Source organism: Anoplopoma fimbria, chromosome 21 (assembly GCF_027596085.1).
Source record: "Anoplopoma fimbria isolate UVic2021 breed Golden Eagle Sablefish chromosome 21, Afim_UVic_2022, whole genome shotgun sequence".
Lineage (NCBI taxonomy): Eukaryota > Metazoa > Chordata > Actinopteri > Perciformes > Anoplopomatidae > Anoplopoma > Anoplopoma fimbria.
The window spans coordinates 4,462,658-4,485,157 of NC_072469.1; the positions used below are offsets into that span (position 1 = coordinate 4,462,658).

At 37.8% G+C, this 22,500-nt stretch overlaps 2 protein-coding genes across 3 annotated transcripts in view; one reads left to right on the forward strand and one right to left on the reverse strand.

Moving 5' to 3' along the window:
- Positions 1-235: 235 nt before the first annotated feature.
- On the reverse strand, positions 236-13,776 carry mbtps2 (membrane-bound transcription factor peptidase, site 2). The gene is made up of 11 exons (XM_054622940.1): positions 13,506-13,776; positions 10,822-10,970; positions 9,470-9,608; positions 8,783-8,886; positions 8,102-8,229; positions 5,929-6,047; positions 4,930-5,110; positions 3,813-3,913; positions 2,988-3,189; positions 2,548-2,623; positions 236-1,518 (listed from the first exon to the last, which is right to left on the reverse strand). Exons 1-11 carry the CDS (start codon positions 13,578-13,580, stop codon positions 1,296-1,298), a joined length of 1,497 nt encoding a protein of 498 aa, XP_054478915.1. The 5' UTR covers positions 13,581-13,776; the 3' UTR covers positions 236-1,295.
- An 8,221-nt stretch (positions 13,777-21,997) lies between these two features.
- Positions 21,998-22,500, forward strand: part of smpx (small muscle protein X-linked) — an 8,187-nt gene continuing 7,684 nt past the window's right edge. For both annotated transcript variants that reach the window (XM_054623309.1, XM_054623310.1), the window contains exon 1: positions 21,998-22,075. In XM_054623309.1, coding sequence (XP_054479284.1) covers positions 22,040-22,075 — 36 coding nt within the window. In that variant the 5' untranslated portion in view covers positions 21,998-22,039. The remainder of the gene's footprint in view (positions 22,076-22,500) is intronic.

The window sequence follows — 22,500 nt, forward strand, 5'->3', positions numbered from 1 at the left end:
AGAAATCTAAGAATATGTAAATGGGTCTAAATTGGAACTCTACTTCCTTCTTAAGAAACTGAAACTGTGTTTTCTCAGATGACCTAACGTGACAAACACAAATCTAATTCCCAAAATATGAAGGAAAATGAAACACAGAATAAAGAGTAGATAAATAAATGGTTGCAGAAATGTGTAAGGAAAATGTTGAATCCACATTGTTTCATACTTTTTAACATTATGTACATTATTCTGCACTATTCACTTTTTGCACTTCTGGTTAGATACTAAACTGCATTTTGTTGTTTTAGTGCTTGCAAAGACAATACAGTTGAATCTAATCTAAAATGTAATAAATAAAAAACTCTGACTTATAAAACAGTCTGAAAGACAGCACTTAAATTAAAGCAGTCTTTTATTCCACAAGTCCACAAGTGTGACACACAAACAGATCACAGACAGTGAGATTAAAAATGAAACATACACTTAAGACTAAAAGTTAGAAAAGGTTCATGGGCAAATTCCTTCTCCCACTTCAACGCCCGAGGAAGAGAAAGACACTTAGCGGAGCAAATCTGTTTCATTTCAAAACGGGACACCCACCTTTCAACATTTGTTTCATATTACAGAATGTTGTCGGAGTCATCTTCATCATTAATTAATGTACACACTTATAATAAGCCAGTTTCTGTCACATGAATATTAGGTAGTACTTTGTTCCAACCAGTGATATGTAGTCGAAACTGTAGGCGTTGCCATGCATTAACCAATAAATGTATGGCTTTTAAAACTTGTGTTTGCTTCTCTTCTCTGAGCAGCCCGACTTTCCATGTGAATCTCTCTGCAGCACATTGAGGCCGAGACAAACGGTGTGTCAACAGGAAAATATGGCATTTTGGAAACACCCCTTTGAGAAACCATGACAGTTTTCTCTCAAACTTTTAACACGTGACAGTTATTAACATTTGGAAAGGTTGTGCAGCCTCTGTAAACAGTCACAGGACAGTGCTTTGCGGTAAGTGCATTATTTATTTGTAGATGTGCTTTCTGAGTAAATATGGCGGCAGCAAGGTGGAAGAAAGGTTGGTTATTGTTTTTCCCTGGTGGTCCAGTAAAGCCTTAAAGGCAGAGTAATGTTCTGCTCAACAGTGCCCTGATATTGGGCAGCACTGCTGGGTAATGCAGTCTGCTCCCTGTAATGTTCACAGTTTAATGGTCCACACGTGTCAAACACACCCTGAGAGAACAGCTCTCAGTACGCATGGGGAATAATTCATTTAGTTTTTTTGTCTTGGCAGGCCGGCTCTCCGCTGTGGCTACCGAGCCGTGACCATCCACAGGCCCAGCGCCACGTTGGCTGCCAGCAGGGCGCTGCCCGCCAGCAGCAGGAAGAAACCAATCAGCTCGCGCTTTTGACGGTCCGTTACCACAGTAACCAGCGTGGCCTCCAGCAGGGCGTTCAGCATCCACTGACCGTCGAGAGCGAAGCACGGCACGGAGTTCACCACGGCTAACGCGCCGGAGAGGGACACCACGTATCTGAGAGAGCGGAGGGCTAAGGACAATTCTACTGTGTGAAGTTCATAATTAATCTATGACACGTCTCTGGCAAACACACAAAACTTAATTGAAACACCTTTTAGTAGCTGTTCTTAAGCTTTCAATCATCTCACATGATCTTCATCAGCAGGTGGAGTTGCCCAAAAGATCATGAGATATGATCGAAAGATCAGAAAGAATTGTTTTCCGTTTATGTTTCTCCCACTCTGATTGCGCCGAGTTGCAGGAAGCGATTAGAAATATCTTTAAAAAGTTTTAAAGCTAAAATGTCAGTCATATATGTTCACTGTATAGAGCGATATAAATATAAAAATGACATAAAACGATTAACTTCCAAGCAATTCCTATGATGCAAAAGGTGTACCCTTAAAACACCTAAATCATGGCGTGTGTATTTCAAACAAAATGTTTATTTTCAAATAAACAACTCAATCTTTCTCTTATAAATAACAAGTTAAATGCCTGGACAAATCTGGGGTTTCCCTGATACAGCTTTACATGGTTCAGCATGATCAGCAGCTTATGTTGGCTAATGTTAGCTAACTTTAAATACTCTTTTTTTCCCCCCAATCAGCATTCCCAAAAGAAACAGAAAATGCTTATAAAAACAGTAACGGTAGAGAATGCAGCAGTACTGCAATCAGAAATGTCCACATCTATGCAACGAAGGGTTCAATTCCTGCTCTGAGGAGCAGCAATCAGACTCGGGAGGTTCATCGGGCCTTTTGACTCCGGAGCATATGATGAGATGTTAAAAAGGGGACTTTTATGTAGAAATCACAGCCATCAGACTGCGTTCATGTCGGCCAATCAGAATGGTAGTGCTTTATCACCGTTTCTGAAGGGTAAAATATTCATCATTTAGACAGAACAGATGGTGCTTTGCCAACCAAGGACTCTTATTACCCTTCTATTCTTTAAAAAGTAACTTTGTTTGTTTACATTTTGAGTAAGTAAACTCCTCTTACATCCATCATCTCTCTCTACCCTTTAAACATGAAAGGATACTTGCAGAAGGTCTCCAAGAAGACGGGCAGATCCAGGTGGAGGAACCCGAAGCGTGGGATGAAGTTGGTCAGACTCACTGGGGAAAGACAAGACACGGTTAGAAAGAGTTGATTCTTTCATCACTTTTGTGTTTTAAATAAAAAGAGACAAGACAACAAGCCTCGTCATGCTCCTCTAACGTACAACACTTAAAGACTGGAGAGTCAGCTCAACACTCTACACTGTAAACACCAATTATACGAAGCTCATGCCTCCTTCTAGGGGTGGACTTATTGAAAAAAATGCAACTCTTACACTGAAATTAGAAGAAATATTTGCTTTAATATTTCAAAATAAAAATAAAAATGAAAATGATGTGTAACTTTATAGGATAAATGAAGGCCTAAGACACAGCAAAAAAAGGGAAGGTGAAGAAATCAGCACAACAAACTGCAACGTACCGGCGTACTGGAGGTGCGGCGGATACCCCACAAACAGCATGTGTGTGTTGGGCGGGTGTGTGACGCGGATGAAGCGCGTCTGGTTCTCCAGTGACGGGGTGACGCAAATGCTGCCGGCGTCGGAGGGTCCGGCGGAGCAGTCGCCGTCGGTGCGACACACCTGCGTCCCCGACACCATCTTACGCACCGGCATGCAGGCGTACTGCAGCCAGAGGGAGAGTATGAGAAGCTTAAGAGAGGTCATTGGGAAGGAACTTTAAAGAGGTACAACTTTCTTATTATTTGTTTCTTGCTGATACATCCATTTTGAATACACTTCCTGTAAGTCGCTTTGGATAAAAGCGTCTGCTAAATGACTGCAATGTAATGTAAAATGTAATGTAATGTTAATGTCACACTGTCTTGTAAAACAGGTCAGGGTGACACAAAACATCTGACGTCATGCAGCCAACAAACAGGAACTGATCACTCACAGAACACTCATTTTATTATCCTCTGGTATTAAAGATGCTATGTTTATCTATTGATGCTATAATGTTGAAATTGGATTTTCATGCATCATTCATTGTTCTTTTTTGTGAACTTAACTTGCGGGGTTGCAAACAACGTGGCACAAAATGGGAAATAAGAGGAAGTGAATTAAATAAAGGAAGAAATATAAATATGCTTGACTTGTCTAGTCGGAACCATTTTCACATGATGAAGCAGTCACCAAAAAGTCCCAGCCTGTTTATATCTGTCTGTGTCTGTGTCTGTGTGTGTGTGTGTGTGTGTGTGTGTGTGTGTGTGTGTGTGTGTGTGTGTGTGTGTGTGTGTGTGTGTCACCTCTCTGCTGTTCTTGCCCTGAGGTCTCATATAAGAGAAACAGAGGTCTGTCAGGCTGTTGTTGCTGCAGCAGTCCATTGTTCCATCCAAACGCTTGTAAGCTAGAAAAGAAAGGGGAAAAAAAGAAAAAAAAAGAGGATGAATGGAAGCTGAAAACTAAACGATGGATGTCACTGAGGTTCTGTTTTTCTTTTGTGATTTATTTTGTTGGTAAATGCACTCGTACGAGATGATTAGACGAGGACAGAGCGTGACACACTTCATGACATAACTGAGATTATCACGCTGACTGCTCGCACGTCATCAGGACCTCCGACTGTGAAATAACACTGACTAACTTGGCTGTTTAAATATTGATTCACACATTAGAGTGGTATTAGTTTTAGATTGTCTTGAGGCATCCGGAATCTTCAACATCATCAAAGTAACGCGGAAAGGATTTAAATGTAGAACTTATTCGAGTTATCAAATCTCAATCATTTAGTATATAAAATATTTTTAAAAACTGTCATATATGACAAAGAGAAACAGCAAACCCTCACATTTGAGAAGCTGAAAGCAGAAAAGAAAATTTGACCTTTATGCTGTAAAAAAAATGCCTGAAATGATTAGTTGATGATCAAAGTTGTTGCAGCGTTCTGTTTAATATACTCAACGTACTAATCATTGCAGCTCTACATTAAACTATGGCATTTTGATAAAGATGAAAGTGTGCCACTGGAATAGTTAAAGACCGCAGAGAAGCCACAGGAGCTCTGATTGTCCAGCTGTTGACCTCTGACCTCACTCATGACTCTAGCCAACAGCTGGCCAATCCCAGCTCCCGCTGCTCCTCTGTGGGTTTGACCTGATTCAGATTACAAGCGGAAAATACAAAAAAAGGATATCTTAAAGCAGAAGACAAATTATGTTGTTACATTTCTGAGAGTAAGATGTTATTAAATGAATAAAACCAATAATTGAACTGAGTTTTCGAACTGATAATCTAACAGTGAATCATTCTCTATTACAGAGGCACACTGATGCTTCTTTATTGAATTACTTTTACACTTGTCTTGTTTATCCTTTGGCAGAACCTTTGGGTGCTAATCACTGTTCATAAAAACTGCACACTCACCTCGTCCGTGGGCCCAGCTGGACTGCAGGCTGGTGCCGGGGACACAGTATCCTGTCTGCGGGGAGAGAGAGAGGTGAGACAGGCAGCTGCTCCAGTCTTCCACTCCCCAGACAGGGCAGTCCTCCAGCCTGGTCACTATGTCCCCGACTGACAGACCCCGGGGGCCGTCAGCTGCAGAGCCCTGATAAGAAAGACACAGGCGAACATAAAAAAACTGAGTTCAGGTGGCCAAAAGGTCAAAGCGAGCATAGTTTGATGTCTCGCAATAGTTGGTGCAATCCGGGTGGAGAAGGGTAAATACACTTTCCCCTTCCAAACTACAGCCATTGAGTCATTGAGCAATAGACTTCACACCAAACATCCAACTGTGGCTGTGTGAATATATGAATGTGCAGGGAGCTATGACATCAATAAAAAGTTATTAATTACTGTGACATTGGAAAACAGTTGTGAAGTTGTACTGACAAACAAGTGTTGATTTTGCAGCATATTACTCCACACAAGCAGTGACGTATTCTGTATGAATGGCAATGTAAAGATGTGTGTAGCCCATTACTGCTGCAGTTGTTGTTGTTTCGATGAGCCAATGGCAGTTTACCTTTTGCAGAGAAACTCCCCACGTTTTTTTTTTGTTTTTTTTAGTCTGATGTGATTCTGCTTTGCTTGTGTGCATCACAGCAAGTATCACCAAACTCCTCTAAGTTAAAGCAGCTGGTTTACCCCTATACCACTCTAAATGTCGAAGTTTGCTGATGTTTGTGGTCGTGACCAGAAGTGTTTTTTGTTTCTCATTGCATCACCGGGAGGCTGTTTGCTTAATTTGTGTGTTTCTGCTGCATACAGCGCGGTATCTTTATGTTTTACACCTTTTTTTTTTTTGCAGCATATTCCACACAGAGTAAATGTAAATGGGACTCACTAGTTTCAACATTTAGATAAAAGTAAAAAAAATAAAAAAATAAACGTTGATTCGCACATTTAAAATCCTGCTGCACTGACCTGGATGACCTCGGTGACCAGCGCCCCGCCGCCGGTGAAGTACACGGGAAACAGAACGATGGGCAGCAGGAAGAGGAAGGCTAATGCTGCCACACACAGGACAAAGTTGTGCCAAACTCCTAGAGGAAGAAAACAGAAACATTTTTACTTTAAACTCACTTTTAAATTTTCAGTTCTTGAAAGATTATTACTCCGGAAATGTCCAAAGTACAACCTCGTCACACAGACTGAAGCTACTGAAGAGCCTGCAGTTCCACCAGGGTTGCATGCTGAAGTCTTGTTACTCTATGTTGCACTGTTTTGCATCTTCTCCACATATTCACCCTGTAGGATGTCGTGGCAAAACAGTAACCACTGCTCTCTATAAATAGCCGTCTATACCATGCAAAAGGACACAAAACCCACAGGAGGCCTGATGAGGTCAAGGCACAACGTTTCAAGCAACAGGCTACACAAAGTCAGAAAATGAATAGCTGAGGATAGCTCGAGGAGAATTTGTTTCTCTTGGGGGGAGAAAAACAAACTAGAATGCTTCATAAGATTTAAATTTCAGACCTAAAGGGTGTATTTATATTTCCCATATTGACTTCACACAGTAAACAAACTATTAAAGTTGCACCACCTCTTTCTACAGGAATAAATAATAAACATGTTATGAGAGAAAGCCCTCCTGCGTACAGTGAGATCTCCGCTGTGGAGAGAGAGAGAGAGAGAGAGAGAGAGAGAGAGAGAGAGAGACAGAAAAATAAAAACAGCATGCCGTTATGTCACCACTCCCCTGATGGGAATAACACCCGTCCCTCTCCCCTCTCCGGTTTGTCATATGACTTGATTGGACGTCTCAGTTTGGTGCCTGCAGTCACCAGACAAGTTATTTTCTTGTCACACGAAGGAAACGAAAAGTCTGGAGGACTTTGTATCGCGTTAGAGATGGAGGTGGTTTAACAGTGCCCTCTGAAGGCTGCTGACAGCATAGAGAAAGTAACATTTAGTTTAGTGTTAATGTTGCATTTTCATTAAAGCGCTCATTAAACACTTGGACAGCTGATTGACACATTTGCATCTGCAGCGAGCTATCCATCCACGTCCCTGGAATACCACTAAGTTTCCCTAAAAAGTAATCTGACAAAGAGCATACAATATGTAATGTTGATGGACTAAAGTAAAGATTATTCCATTATTTAACAGGGATTTTGATTCCACACAGATGCTCAGTATCATGAACAGCTGTAGGAACATAATCATTGTCTGTATGTTATAATAATCACAATAACACAGTAAAACTGATATAATTCAGTGCGAAACCTTTATAAATCGTCATATCAGCTTAAATTAGCATGTTATATTAGCGACTAAGGCGATGCAATTTAATGCATGAATCAAGTTAGCTTCATCACACAAGCATTATATTAGGACTACTAGAAAGACAGTACAACTTGGATAAGTTACAGTAAAATAAATGTTTTTGACACATGATTACAAACACTAAAGTAACTAAACGTGATTCGGGATTAGCTGAGAAACATACAGCATAATTCATAAAAAACATATTAAGAATATTAAGTATAAAGTCAAAAGTAAGAAATTCCCTTTTCAATGTGAACATCTTTTCCCTTTTGATCTGATTCCTCGCATCATTTGGTTTCTAGTCACGCTGGATTTTACTTCACTTAGCAAATGAACCTCAAATGCACCGCTGTGATCACTTTTAACTTGTTTTCCTTTGCTAGAATCTGTCAGAGAAAGAGAGAACCCTTTTCTCACGCATCTCATTAAACTCTTGATTGAGTTTGCATCATTTTGTTTTTGCAATAATTTGAATCATATGAGCCTTTTTTCTGCCCTTTTGACTGCTTTCTAATCAAAACTGGCCACAATGAACAATTCTGCATTGAAAATAATCTGGCTCCTACGGTGGCCCGTATGAGACATTCATGCGTGAATATCTGCTGGCTCCACCAATCAATTTATTAAAATCTAATTTCCTTAATTGCAGAGTGAAATGATTTGATGTGAAGCAGCTGTCTGGCGTTCCGAAATAAATGACCTTAGGGCGACCTTCACTGGCAAAACAGGAATGAGCATTTAACAAAATGCCTGTAATAATTGTGATTAATAGCTGTGATCACTTTAGACGGCAAAATAATCATCTCTGCCATAAGGAGTGTCTTACCGGCACAGAAGATGCGGAGCTGCTGAGCGGGCGATATGATGCTGAGGTGCGTGGTGAAGAGGTCCACGAACGCACCGGGATAAACCACGAACACAAATATGCCGAAGCCGTTCACTCGGACTTGCTCCCTGCCGGGGATAGAAAGACAACACACATTAAAAGAGGTCCAAAAGAGAAAGACAAAACATTAAAGTCTCTGAAAACATCTTGCTATGAGCGATGGGATCCGATATGAAGACATTATTTTTCAAAGTAAGCGCCCGTTTGGTTATTTCACAATCGAGATATCTGTTGTTATTTATGAAATCATGAGCCATGTTTTTAGGGTCTATGACATCAGATGTTAAAAAAAGATGGTCTAGTCAAATGCAGCCATATGGTCAGACTCAAACACAGATATTTGGAAAAGTTAAGTAAAGCACTAACATAAGTGACAGATTGACACCAAACCAGGTTGAAAAATATCTCAATTTAAGCATCTTGAATTAAATAGAAAATACTGAATACCCCTTAACCCCTTTTTTTTTTTCTATCTTAATGGCCATTGGAAGCTCTTGACTCTGCCGGTTGTCATGGTAACAGATTGTTTCATGGGTACATGGGTGTGTGTGTGTGTGTGTGTGTGTGTGTGTGTGTGTGTGTGTGTGTGTGTGTGTGTGTGTGTGTGTGTGTGTGTTTTACCTCAGTGCTGCCACCGCGTGGCCCAGCTCATGTATGACTCCGCTGAGCAGCAGGGCGGAGAAGAAGTAGCCCAGCTGACTGGTGGGCAGATTGACACCAGGGACCTAAAGACAGAAAGAAAAAGGAAAAGCATCACACAACTGTGACTGATACAGAAACACAACACAAACAATCCCTTTGTAGGAGGAACTGTAATTAAACCACAATGTTCTATATTTGAACTGCACATATGGCAAATATTAATACCACAAAGATGCATTTTATCCTCCTCCACACCCTTCATATTAATTGTTTCATGTTTGGCTGAAGCGGTGGTTTTCTGTGTGGTCTGCATTTTCCTCCTCCGCTGGCTGTGCGGCGCTTTTCCTCCGGGGCTGAATACTCGGTTATAAATGGCCGACTAATAGCTTCCCATGAATCACCTGCCGTGGTCCTCTGGGGATAGCGCTCACATTAATGCGTGGCTATTTGACACCTCACTTTATGAAAAAAAAAAAGTGAACAGGAGAAATATGCTAAATGAGTGCCCTGCTCATAATTGGGGGCATTTTTTCACCCCCCTCATTTGAATATTGCAGGCTGTGTATGAACTTTCAAGGACATTAGTGCTCTGAACTGCAGTTAATCTCTGGCCCTGAACACTGACAGGAGAGAAACAATGCTTTTATAAATCCCGTCTGTACTTACCACCACCTGCAGGGCCTGCTGACCTCCCATCCGAGGGTTGTCGGTTGTCATCTGAGCGAGCGTCTGCTGCAGCGTCTTTGTGAGCAGCACCACAGATCCCACCATGGCGACTAAACCGAACACCAGACCACTGTTGAACCTGGGAGAGATTTAAAAAAAAAAAAAAAAAAAAAAAAAAAAAATAGATTAAAGAGTGCAATCTTTTTCTTCTGGTCAGACTTAATAAATGTGATGCATTTATCCCAGGTGAGTATAGACAAAGGAAAATCAACACTGAAGCACTAAAGCAAACATTATGTTGTTAATTAGTTTTGATGGCATATAAACAGCTGGGTTGTATCAAATAATGCTAATGCAGGTACTTTACTCAAATACTGGTTCCGAAACAATATTTATATAATTTATTCAAAGCAGAAAGTCCTTTTCTCTTTTCACCCACCTTCTTTTTTTTCATTTTTAAAACAACAAAACAGGAGAGCAACACACACATGTGGTCAAATTAAACGACAACAAGAAAACGGGAGAAATTAGCATTAAAAGAAAATGCTTACTGTGCAAATTAAGCAAAATCTATTCCAACAAAGGTTGTTTTTGGCAACTCGTAACCAAAATACATATGAAAAGGGGGGACCGCTCATTTACAATCTCATCTAAAATTCCTTACAATATATTGGCTGACTGTTTGTAGGGAAGAATTGATCATAATTTATTATTCTATATTGATCACGTAGGTGGATTTACATCAAACCAAACATTAGCTTTTTGACCAGACGAGGAGCTAACGCCAAGTAAACACAGTTTTGGATCAATTGCTGTTTTAATGCCAAGACATTTCTCAACCTCTTTTAGAACAAGTTGTTTTTGGCACTTCTGGCATGCTGCAAAACATGAATCATCATATCTACAATGGATTTCAGGAGTGCATATTTCCTTTCTTTTTAATTAAAAATATAATATCTGCCGACCCTGAAAAACAAATCAAATTATAGGTCAGTGTCTAGTCCCCAACTATCAATCGACTTATTAAATGCTATTTATTTTTTGTCTTGTATTTTAATCACTTCGGTTGTATTAATGTGTATTTTCATTTTATTCATTTAAATTGACTGTAAGAGCTCAGAGCTTCATGTCTCAGGTCAGATCGATTTCAGTTTCTGTTTGTATAAGTGTGTAATACATCTAAATAAAATGTGCACTGTACTTCAATCATAAATAATCAATGAGATCAAGTCGGCCAAGTTGGAAATCTTCCAAAAAAGATGGTGTTTAAAGTTAAGAGCAGGGAAATTACAGAGATGATGCAGCAACAGTTCAGGATAAGCGTAGTTCATTAATCACACAGCAGTCCTCACCACAGGTATTGGGCTCGGGGGTTGATGCGGGCGCAGTACGCAAACAGCCGGTTGAACATGGTGGTCTGCCATCTCACATGGAACGGAGACAACATCAGCCCTCGACTCGCCAACCATGACTCGTACCTGATCCGGTGTGTCGACGACGACTGTGGGAGCCGACGGGGGGGAAAAAAATTGGAAAATGTTATCAAAGAGTGGAAAAACCCAAAGTCGAGTTGAGTGAGTGATTCGAGCATGACTGACACTGGATTTATGACAATATTGATAGTATTGAGAGTTTAAAATGAACTGTTAATGATACATTGGTCAATATTCATTTCTTAATATGGACACACATTTTTGTTGAGGATCCCTTAAATATAGTTGTAAAAGAATACTAAATACAAACATATATACTAAGAGGGACATTTTCACAGTTGAATTTTACAGTTGAAAAGTAAATTTGTTCATCATTCCCTCAAATATATCTGTTGTATTTCTGTATTGCAAATTCTCCCTGCTTACCACATTCCTAGGTCACTATTTTGCACATTAATGCACAAAGCAGATAATGTAATATTTTTCATATTTTTGTTCTACTTAATCTATTTTTCTTGACAATAAAATCATTTTTATCTTATTTATCTCCTCTTACTATGTTTATTACTACGCACCGAAGAACCAAAAATAATCCTCTTATGGTAATAGCTACTTTGAAATAAGTATGATTCTGATCATATACAGTACCAGTCAAAAGTTTGGACAGACCTTCTCATTCAATGGTTTTTCTTTATTTTTATTTTATTCTACATTGTAGATTAATATTGAAGACATCCAAACTATGAAGGAACACATATGGAATTATGTGGTAAACAAACAAATGCTCAACAAACCAGAATATGTTTTATATTTTAGATTCTTCAAAGTAGTTGAATGAGAAGGTGTGTCCAAACTTTTGACTGGTACTGTAATTATTTGACAGCCTTATAGCCTAATAACTACTAAAATACAATATATAGGCCTAATTATAATAGAAAGTATGATACATAACTTTTTGGCAGGCTAATGTTATTTATAATTCTTGCTACTTCATTGTTTAACTATTTTTACTCCATTATAATTATTTGACAGCCTAATAGCCTACTAACTACTGCAGATGAATGTTATAATACAATAATTATAATAGAAAGTTTGATACAGTACCAGTCAAAAGTTTGGACACACCTTCTCATTCAACTACTTTGAAGAATCTAAAATATAAAACATATTATGGTTTGTTGAGCATTTGTTTGTTTACCACATAATTCCATATGTGTTGGATGTCTTCAATATTAATCTACAATGTAGAAAAAAATAAAAATAAAGAAAAACCATTGAATGAGAAGGTGTGTCCAAACTTTTGACTGGTACTGTATGCAGATATCAATTATATGCAGATATCAATTTTGAATATATAACCCTAAGTAGCTGCACACTTTCTCTTAAGACAAAGTCAATTCTTAGTCAACCATACCAAAAAAAACAAAAAAGATGAATGTGAATGAATGCAATGATTCACATTGCATTAACATAACAATAATAATAATATCAAGACTATAAAAATAAATATAAATTGATATAAAAAATGAAAAATAAAAAATAAAAAAGATGAATGTGAATGAATGCAATGTTTCATTTTTAACATTAAAGTCCAAAACCTGTGACCAATTTCTATTATTTTTAATCATAACATACAAATCAGTGGTTACTATAATTAACATTTTGAATATATAACCCTAAGTAGCTGCACACTTTCTCTTAAGACAAAGTAAATTCTTAGTCAACCATACCAAAAAAAAAAAAAAAAAAAGATGATTTTTTTTTTAATCTGTGACCAATTTCTATTTTTTTTTTAATCATAATATACAAATCAGTGGTTACTATAATTAACATAACAATAATAATAATAATAATAATATCATAACAATAATAATAATAATAATATCAGGACTACAAAAATAAAAATAAATTGATATAAAAATACTAGCCCTAAAAAACAGCCCTAACCTGACTTTACTGTGTAGTTGTATAGTATGTGTATTTATTGTCTGTGTAGTTGTATAGTATGTGTATTTATTGTCTGTGTAGTTGTATATATTTATTGTCTGTGTAGTTGTATAGTATGTGTATTTATTGTCTGTGTAGTTGTATAGTATGTGTATTTATTGTCTGTGTAGTTGTATAGTATGTGTATTTATTGTCTGTGTAGTTGTATAGTATGTGTATTTATTGTCTGTGTAGTTGTATAGTAGTATTATTGTCTGTGTAGTTGTATAGTATGTGTATTTATTGTCTGTGTAGTTGTATAGTATGTGTATTTATTGTCTGTGTAGTTGTATAGTATGTGTATTTATTGTCTGTGTAGTTGTATAGTATGTGTATTTATTGTCTGTGTAGTTGTATAGTATGTGTATTTATTGTCTGTGTAGTTGTATAGTATGTGTATTATTGTCTGTGTAGTTGTATAGTATGTGTATTTATTGTCTGTGTAGTTGTATAGTATGTGTATTTATTGTCTGTGTCTGTGTAGTTGAGCTGCTGCAACACTTGAATTTCCCCCATGGGGATCAATAAAGGAATATAATAATAATAATAATAATAATAATAATAATAATAATAATAATAATAATACTCAGCACCCAAAACAAAGATCACGTGATCACCTTGAGCAGCGTGTCAGCGAGGTAGACAGCACACCAGCCTCCCATCACAACCACCAGCAGAGGCACAGGGATCATGGTGCTTCAGAGGACCCTCCTACGACAGAACGAACCGACCTGCACCGCCTCCATCACTCCGCCCGCCGGCTCTGCATCACCCAGCTGCCCGCTGTTACAAAACTAACCATGTTAGCATGTCCAATGTGCAGGAAAAGAAGAGATGCTCCGAGCTCTCCGCATGGAAAACAACCGTCAGCGCTGAGCGACACACTTCCGGGTTCTGGTTCTTCTTCTGTTTCTTTTTTTTAATTGTAGATATGAATCAAGCGGAGCGCTACCGCCACCGTGCGGTGAACTACAGCAATTACCGTGTAAATAATAGGATTTGGGCTTATTCCTTTTAATTTGATTATTTTCTTGAGTAGGTAGTCAAAAATAATACACATTATTATTAATAATTACATAATAATTAATAATTATAATACATTGTAGATTAATATATATATAAAAAGTTTGGACACACCTTCTCATTCAATGGTTTTTCTTTATGTTTATTTTTATTTGTTTCTACATTGTAGATTAATATTGAAGACATCCAAACTATGAAGGAACACATATGGAATTATGTGGTAAACAAACAAATGCTCAACAAACCAGAATATGTTTTATATTTTAGATGCTCTTTGTTTTGGGTGCTGAATATAAAGTCAGGTTAGACTGGGCTGTATATTTTAGGGCTTTTCCTAGTTTTTTTATATAAATTCTGTCCTGAGTTATTATTATTATTCAATGTTTTTTATGTTAATTATAGTAACCACTGATTTGTATGTTATGATTAAAAAAAATAATAGAAATTGGTCACAGGTTTTGGACTTTAATGTTAAAAATGAATCATTGCATTCATTCACATTCATCTTTTTTGTTTTTTGTTATGGTTGACTAAGAATTGACTTTGTCTTAAGAGAAAGTGTGCAGCTACTTAGGGTTATATATTCAAAATTGATATCTGCCTATAATTGATATCTGCATACAGTACCAGTCAAAAGTGTGGACACACGTTCTCATTCAATGGTTTTTCTTTATTTTTTTATTTTATTTTTTTCTACATTGTAGATTAATATTGAAGACATCCAAACTATGAAGGAACACATATGGAATTATGTGGTAAACAAACAAATGCTCAACAAACCAGAATATGTTTTATATTTTAGATTCTTCAAAGTAGTTGAATGAGAAGGTGTGTCCAAACTTTTGACTGGTACTGTATGTTAGGCATGACCACTTGCACTTAGACATTATATTTTGGATGTGCACCTTAAGATAAGATAAGATAAGATAATCCTTTATTAGTCCCGCAGCGGGGACATTAACAGGATTACAGCAGCATAGGGTATAGTGCAAACAAGAGACATAGTAAAAAAACAAGATTAAAAAAACAGTATTATAAATAAGCAATAAAAACAGTAAAGAATCCACAATAACTGAAATATTATATATACAGACAGAATAACTATTATAACTATTATTGTTATCTTTAACTTTTTATATTTGAACTCTTATATTTGTATTGAAATAGTTGCACAGCAATTTCCCTCTGGGTGAATAAAATGTTATGTTATGTTATTTTATGCTTTCCTATTTTATGTATATGAATAAAAATTCTGAAATCTGAAAGTTTAGACTTCTTCTTTACATTGTTTTCTACTGCACTGATATCAAGTATAATCATTACAGTACAAATTCAATGGGAAATACATGAAGTTGATGTATATGTTTTATACATCTTAGTGGTTGTGTGAAGCTGTGAAGATGTGAACTCACTCGCTTTTGTGTCTGTTTCAAGCAGCCAACTTTAATGGTAAATTGTGTAATTTATCATCATATAATTCTCTCTCTGTATTTTCATATATATTTTACGGTATATCATTAATATCAGTTTCTGTTCCCCTTTGAATGCCTTATTGACGCTTGTGAGTCATGTGCAACCTGACTTTACCCCAATAACCCAAAGGCTGCAGTAGCCCTTAAGATGGAGAGCAAAATAATTGAATAGGATGTGCAGAGCTTTTTTGGCTGAGCTGCAGCAGTAAAAAATGAAAGTGTTAGTCTGGATATTGGATTTCATCCAACCAAAAGGCCAGGAGGGTAAAAGGACACCAATAAATGTCAATGGTCTGACTCAGATGCAACGAGGAAACAAGCTCCCAGCCTGACGCATGAAGCCATAAATGTGAGCTAGGGAGCATAAAACTACTTGTAGATAAAGTTCTGGGCGTTGATGCAGTTCATATCGATATTGACACAATACTGCCTTCTCAGTATTCATGTTTTAATCACAGTTCCAATGTTAAAAAGTCACTTTTTAGGAGGGATTTTCTGTGGCCATGTGAGGTTAAAGGTTAATTCAGGGCACTAACAATTGTGTTCTTTAACTCCTACATGCTCGACAACATAACCAAATTTGTCGGGCAACTGCTCACCACGACAGGGAAATATTTGTGGCAGCTTGAGCAGACGAACAGGTCAGATGCACTTCTGTACATGTAGCCTCCAACTCCCCATTTCCTGTCAGCTAAACAGCTGCCTGTGGACAAGAGGGACGAACTGTCAGACAGCAACAACTATCATCTTGACATCGGGTGAAAACAATCACACATCAGAGGGGGGACTCATCATTCAGTGGACTGCATTCATTCATTCATTAAGCCCTGGCTATCATCACTGCATGCATCATTTTTTGTTAACTTATTTAAATTCTAATGTCAATTCTAGCGCCAAACCTACAGCTCAGCTCCCTACTTGAGCCCAAACTTAAACTGAAGTCCTTAAAAGCTCAGCGAGGACAAGTCTGACTCTCTCAAAAATACAACAATCACATGTAGCCGGCACTTGGAATAAATACAAGTTTTTGGTATCTTTATTGTCATTCAAATTGTTGAATTAAATGAAATCTCAAAGTGCTTAATACAGAAAAGAAGAGGATGGACAAAACTATGAAATACAGTGACTCAGTAAATACACTACGGATAGTAGGTTATTAGAAACTGTGTAAAAATGAATAAAGAAATAAAAATAAAGAAATGAGGACAGTCAATGAATTAAATTAAATACATACAAATTAATAATAATATAAAGAGTAATTTAAAATTAAAGAAAATAAAAATAATATTAGATAAAATAATAAAAAATAAAAAGTTGTAATAATAATAATAATAATAATAATAATAATAATAACAATAATTTATAGGGATTTAAGTAATTTTGGCACCCTCACCCCCCATTTCTCACAGTCTCAGTGCAGTTGTTCCCAGTCATCTTCGAAATGCCATCATGTGCAGTATACGAACTACACATGCAGGCTCCATTATATTTTGCCCAGATCCTCCTGTAGGTTTGCTGTTTGACCTTAGGCCAAAAGATGTCAAACACATCTCTGCATCACTAAAAAAACAGTAATTTAATCTAATGCTAAAGCCCACAAACCCACCTGCAGAGCAGCTTCAGACTTCTGCAGTTTAAACTTCAAACTTCATTGAGACTACCTTCATATGTTTTCTAAATGAAGTCTGGCCCAGCTTACTGCCAAACTACAGCTACCTAGGATCAATAGCAGACCATTCAGCTGTAGCATGTTGTTAAATATACCTACAGTGATGATGGTGTTTATCTGTGATATGTCTAAGGGTTGTCTTTGCCAACAGGTAGGACCAGTGTGTGTGTGTGTGTGTCTGTGTCTGTGTCTGGGTCTTATTTGCATAGTCTGAAATATATAACGAGCCTACAGTTTGAGCCGGTTCATTTTACTACCTGGGCACACACTAGATTACTTTCATAGGCTCAGTGTGGTTTGGCGCCATGAAGGTGGACAACTCCATTTGAGGAAAAGTTGGATTGAAATCCAGAGAGAAAGGTAAGTTGAAACACACGAGACTTCAAACAGATGAGAAAACATAATCTACAGTATAGAGAGAAACACACACACACACACACACACACACACACACACACACACACAGGCTGAAAACTCATTCTACTTCTCTCATGATGGGTCGGATTCCTCTCTGGGAGGAGTTTCTGTGTCTCTCCGAGCCAATCAGGACGAGCGGAAACAGGTCAGGTAGCCGAAGAGGACCTCAGAGAGAGCGCAGGCAGGGCAGAGCAGCCACGCACGCCAGGAGGTAAGAGAGCACACACACATACACACACACACACACACACACACACACACACACACACACTCACACACGCACACACCTTTAACTCTTTGAGATCACAGTTCCCCCTCTGAGCCTGTGGATGTACATCAGTGTATAGATGTAGATATACCAGCATAACCTCTTCTGTGAGTGTGTGTGTGTGTGTGTGTGTGTGTGTGGGTGTGTGTGTGTGTGTGTGTGTGTGTGTGTGTGTTTGAGCGAGTGTCACAGCTGAAATATAGGGCAGTGCCATTTTAGTCTCTAAGATTAGAAGTGTGTGAGTGTTTTGAGGACTGAAGTGGCATGGTTTGATGAGGATGCTGCCAAAAGAAAAATCCCATACTTGTCATTATACACATTTGTGAGTATAATATAGGCAGATAGTTTTATGTTTTTAAGTGTTTGTTGCTTAAATGTTCCATTTTCAAGTTTGGTTACAGAGTTTGATTATTTCCCTCACCGGATAATTTTACTTTAATTATAGCTTGAATAGCCTAAAAAGATGATCAAATCTGGGACGATACTCATCATTATAAATATCTGTGAATACCATATAAGCACACAGTTATGTGTTTGAATTTTCATGCTTAAATATTCCTTTTTTGAATGAAGTTTGGTTCAGCAGTTAAATTATTTCCCTCACCAAAGCACCTAACTCTAATTAAGGCTTGACAACCTTTAAAAGCAGGGACCATACTTGTCATTATACACATTTCTCATATAAGTAGACAGTATTCAATGCTTAAATGTTCCATTTTTTGAATGAGGTTTGGTCAGGGAGATAAACAATTTTAGTCATCGGAACATTTTACTGCAACTATAGTTTGAAAATCCGAAAAAGATGTTCAAATAGGGGACCGCGCTTGTCATTATAAACATCTTTGACTATCATATAAACAGACAGTTCATGCTTAAATGTTCCATTTTTGGTGTAGAAGTTAACTTATTTCCCTCACTGGAGCCTTTTATTGCAAATATAGCTTGAAAAGTCTAAAATTATGTTTAAATTGAGGATATTTGTTAATCTCATATATGTAAGCAGATGTTTTGTGTTTGTGTGTTTTAAGCTTAAATGCTAGATTTTTTGAATGAAGTTTGGTCTTGCAGATAACATTTCCCTGTAACTCTAGTTTAAAACCTTAAGAAACATTAAAAGTAAAGAGATCCAAGTGGCCGGTGCTACCATTTCACAATGTTTTGGTCCGTCACTCTGCCTATCCATGTGTGTCTAAGAGTGTGTGTGGATAGAAAGCAGGTCCCTTCTGTGTATCACTCTTCTATTTATAGTGAGAACAAATCCCAGATATGAGAGGAATCCTTCCACCACTTATGAGGCAGGGAGAGAGAGAGAGAGAGAGAGAGATAGAAAGAGGGCGGAGAGAAGAAAAAAGAAAGACAATGAAAGAGATGGAAAGAGTAGAGGGAACAAGTGTGTGAGAGATGTATAGAAAGCTTAAGTGAACAAGCGAGAGAAGTCCTAGAGTCTAGCATTAGACGATACAGTGTTGTGTCTTCAACAGGTAAGTTAGATGTGCTTTGTTTATGTGTGTGTGTGTGTGTGTGTGTGTGTGTGTGTGTGTGTGTGTGTGTGTGTGTGTGTGTGTGTGTGTGTGTGTGTGTGTGTGTGTGTGTGTGTGTGTGTGTGTTTTTTTTATTTAAGATAAGTGTAGGCCTCTACTGTGGTAGTATTTCAGCATTTTGTAGTTTTTAATTGGAACAGTCTGGAAGTTTCTGGAAATTACCTGCAGGAAGACAGGGAAATTAAGTTGAACTCTTATTTGGGTCTGTTTTAATTATTTAAAAAGCATTGATCTAGTCTTATACAGTACCAGTCAAAAGTTTGGACACACCTTCTCATTCAATGGTTTTTCTTTATTTTTATTTTTTTCTACATTGTAGATTAATATTGAAGACATCCAAACTATGAAGGAACACATATGGAATTATGTGGTAAACAAACAAATGCTGAACAAACCAGAATATGTTTTATATTTTAGATTCTTCAAAGTAGTTGAATGAGAAGGTGTGTCCAAACTTTTGACTGGTACTGTGTATGTATTTTATTCTTAAAGGGTAGCTGGCATGATTCCATATTTTTCTTATTGTCAACAAATGTAATGAAAAGATCCCAACCAACAGTGGATTAGGGCGTCCTTTCAGCCCCAAAGCTCATTGGTTCCAACTCAAGTTTAAATCTTATAACAGAATAGTTTAACATTTTGGGAAATATGCTTTTATAATGGCTCCACTCTCAAGCCTGTATGCTTAACGTGTGGTCAGGCCATGATTAGCTTAGCTTAGCAAACACGGGCAATGCTCGGCTAGCAGTTTCACCTTGCTTACAGTCTTTATGCTAAGCTAAGTAGAGCTAATAGCCTGCTGGCTGTAGCAAGAAAGAGAATAAGTTTTTCCAAGATGTTGAACTTGAGTTATTATATATATAAGATAAGATAAGATAAGATAATCCTTTATTAGTCCCACAGCGGGGAAATTTGCAATATGCATATATACTTGTTGGTAGGACATATTCATTGCTGGTTTTGCTCTTTTCACAGGAATTTATGACAATAAGAAAACATGACGACTTTTGGAAACAAACTTTTAAGATACTAACATGCTAATGACAATGTGAGCATGCTGATGTTTAGCAGATTCTCCGTCTTAGTTTAGCCTGTTAGCATGCTAAAATGTGCTAATTAGGGTTAAAACAAACCAAGTATTAAACACATTTTGACGTGATAATGGTGCTAAATAAAAAGTTATCACCAAAGTTATAATTTGATCACCAAAGTTATAATTTCTCCTCTAAAGGGACCATGAATATCTCTAGTGAATATCACAACAATTATTAAAACAGTTGTTTCACTCATAACCGTAAATGTCACCCATATGGTGGCTACTGTAAAAACACAGTATAACACAAGCCTTATCCGTGTTCCCTGTTAGTAAAGGGAAATAAAACATGTTTCTTTAGTGTTTCATTCGTGCTACTGTCGGTGCAGCAGCAGCTCTGGTTGATATTCCAGAAATACCGTCACGCTCTGAAACACGCACACACATACTTCAAAGAGACGTTTTTGTTCGGTGCCTGCACACAAAGATTGAAGATTTAAATAATTCAAAGTATGAGGCATTAATTTTACCTGTGGTTTTGAGCATGTGAGAGAGAGAGAGAGAATGTGAGCGTGCACGTGTGTGAAAGTGAAAAGGCCCGTGAGGCTTTGCAGCGTGGCGTCAATGGGCAGCTGCTACTCATGGGCAACATGAATACCATTGTGTTAGCGCGCGTGTGTGTGTGTGTGTGTGTGTGTGTGTGTGTGTGTGTGTGTGTGTGTGTGTGTGTGTGTGTGTGTGTGTGCGTGGCTGTGTATTTCGGGGTGTCCAGACTTTTGCTCTCATGTCAAGGACAGCAAAGCTCTTACTCTATGTTGTTGCACAAACAGCACCTTAGTAACGGTATCCAAGGGCTGCCATTGAACGCAGCAGCAGCCCAAGAGCCAGGGACTCGGTTTCTTTTGGTCCTCTGCTCCGACACACTCGTAGATAAGATAAATAGGCCATGGAAACTTTTTACGATTGGGAACCACTTGGGTCAGTTTTAATCAGTGAAACAGCAAAAGGAAAAGGAGGAAGTAGAAAGTAACAGAAAGCAGGCTGAGATGAAATGAGGAAGTTAAAGTTTGTTAAATTTAAAGTAAAAAATTCAGGTTTCTGTCTCCAGCCGATTCTTTTTGAAATGTGACTTTTGTAAAAGGGCCTTTAAAAAAGCACTTTAGGTTCAAGCACTTTCAGTTTCAGTTAGAGTTTTCCCTTTAAAAACAGCATGCTGTAAACTTTGAAAAATATGTCTCATGCAATCATCCCATAATAAGAGTTTATGTGGTTTGTTAAGATTTGAATTGAAGATTTATGATTATTAAAGTAATGTAGAGCCTGTCAAAGAAAGTGAAACCCATTTAGATTTTTTTCTACCTATCCTGCCATACATCACTCTACTCAATACAAAGGTTCTCACACATACATTTGCTGAAATTGAGGCACTGTTCGCGCTTTTATTTTGACATTCCCAGTTGCCTCCCTCTCATGAATGATTCAGAGAACAGTTCATCTACCTGCTTCTCTCTGTGAGAGTCGCTAAGCAACTGAAATGCTAGCCCTTTAAAACCACAGAAACAGTGTCCCAGTGGCCCCACACACACACACACACACACACACACACACACACACACACACACACACACACACACACACACACACACACACACACACACATGCACACACACACGGCTGAATGTCTGTGATCTGTGCTTCCTCCAGGTCAGTGGACTCACCGGGAGGATTATGTCCAAACCTTCGACCAACGTTAAGGCCCTTCAGGTAACATATTTTCATCTGTGTGCACAATAAGTGCGTGAAACTTTATTCCAAAAAACATGTCTTAGTTTTATTTACATAAAGAAAAAAAGACTAGCAAGAGTAAAGCCAGATAAACACTTTAACCACATAGTTATTCTTCATCCTGTTAGAAAATAAAGATGACAGTTGTTTCCACATTAAAGTATTTATTGATAAAGGCAAATACAGAGTTCAGACTGTGCATAATACAGTTTCAAGGCTTTGTTAGTGCAGAGTTGTAGCGAGGCAAAGGATGAGGAGTTGTCTGTTTCGCTGCGTGTGTGTAAATGTGTCTGCGTTTTTGTTTTAATGGCTTTGTGCGTGCATGTCAGAGAGGGTTCCTTCCATCGTCTCTCTCTCTCTCTCTCTCTCTCTCTCTCTCTCTCTCTCTCTTCTCTTTGTGCTCA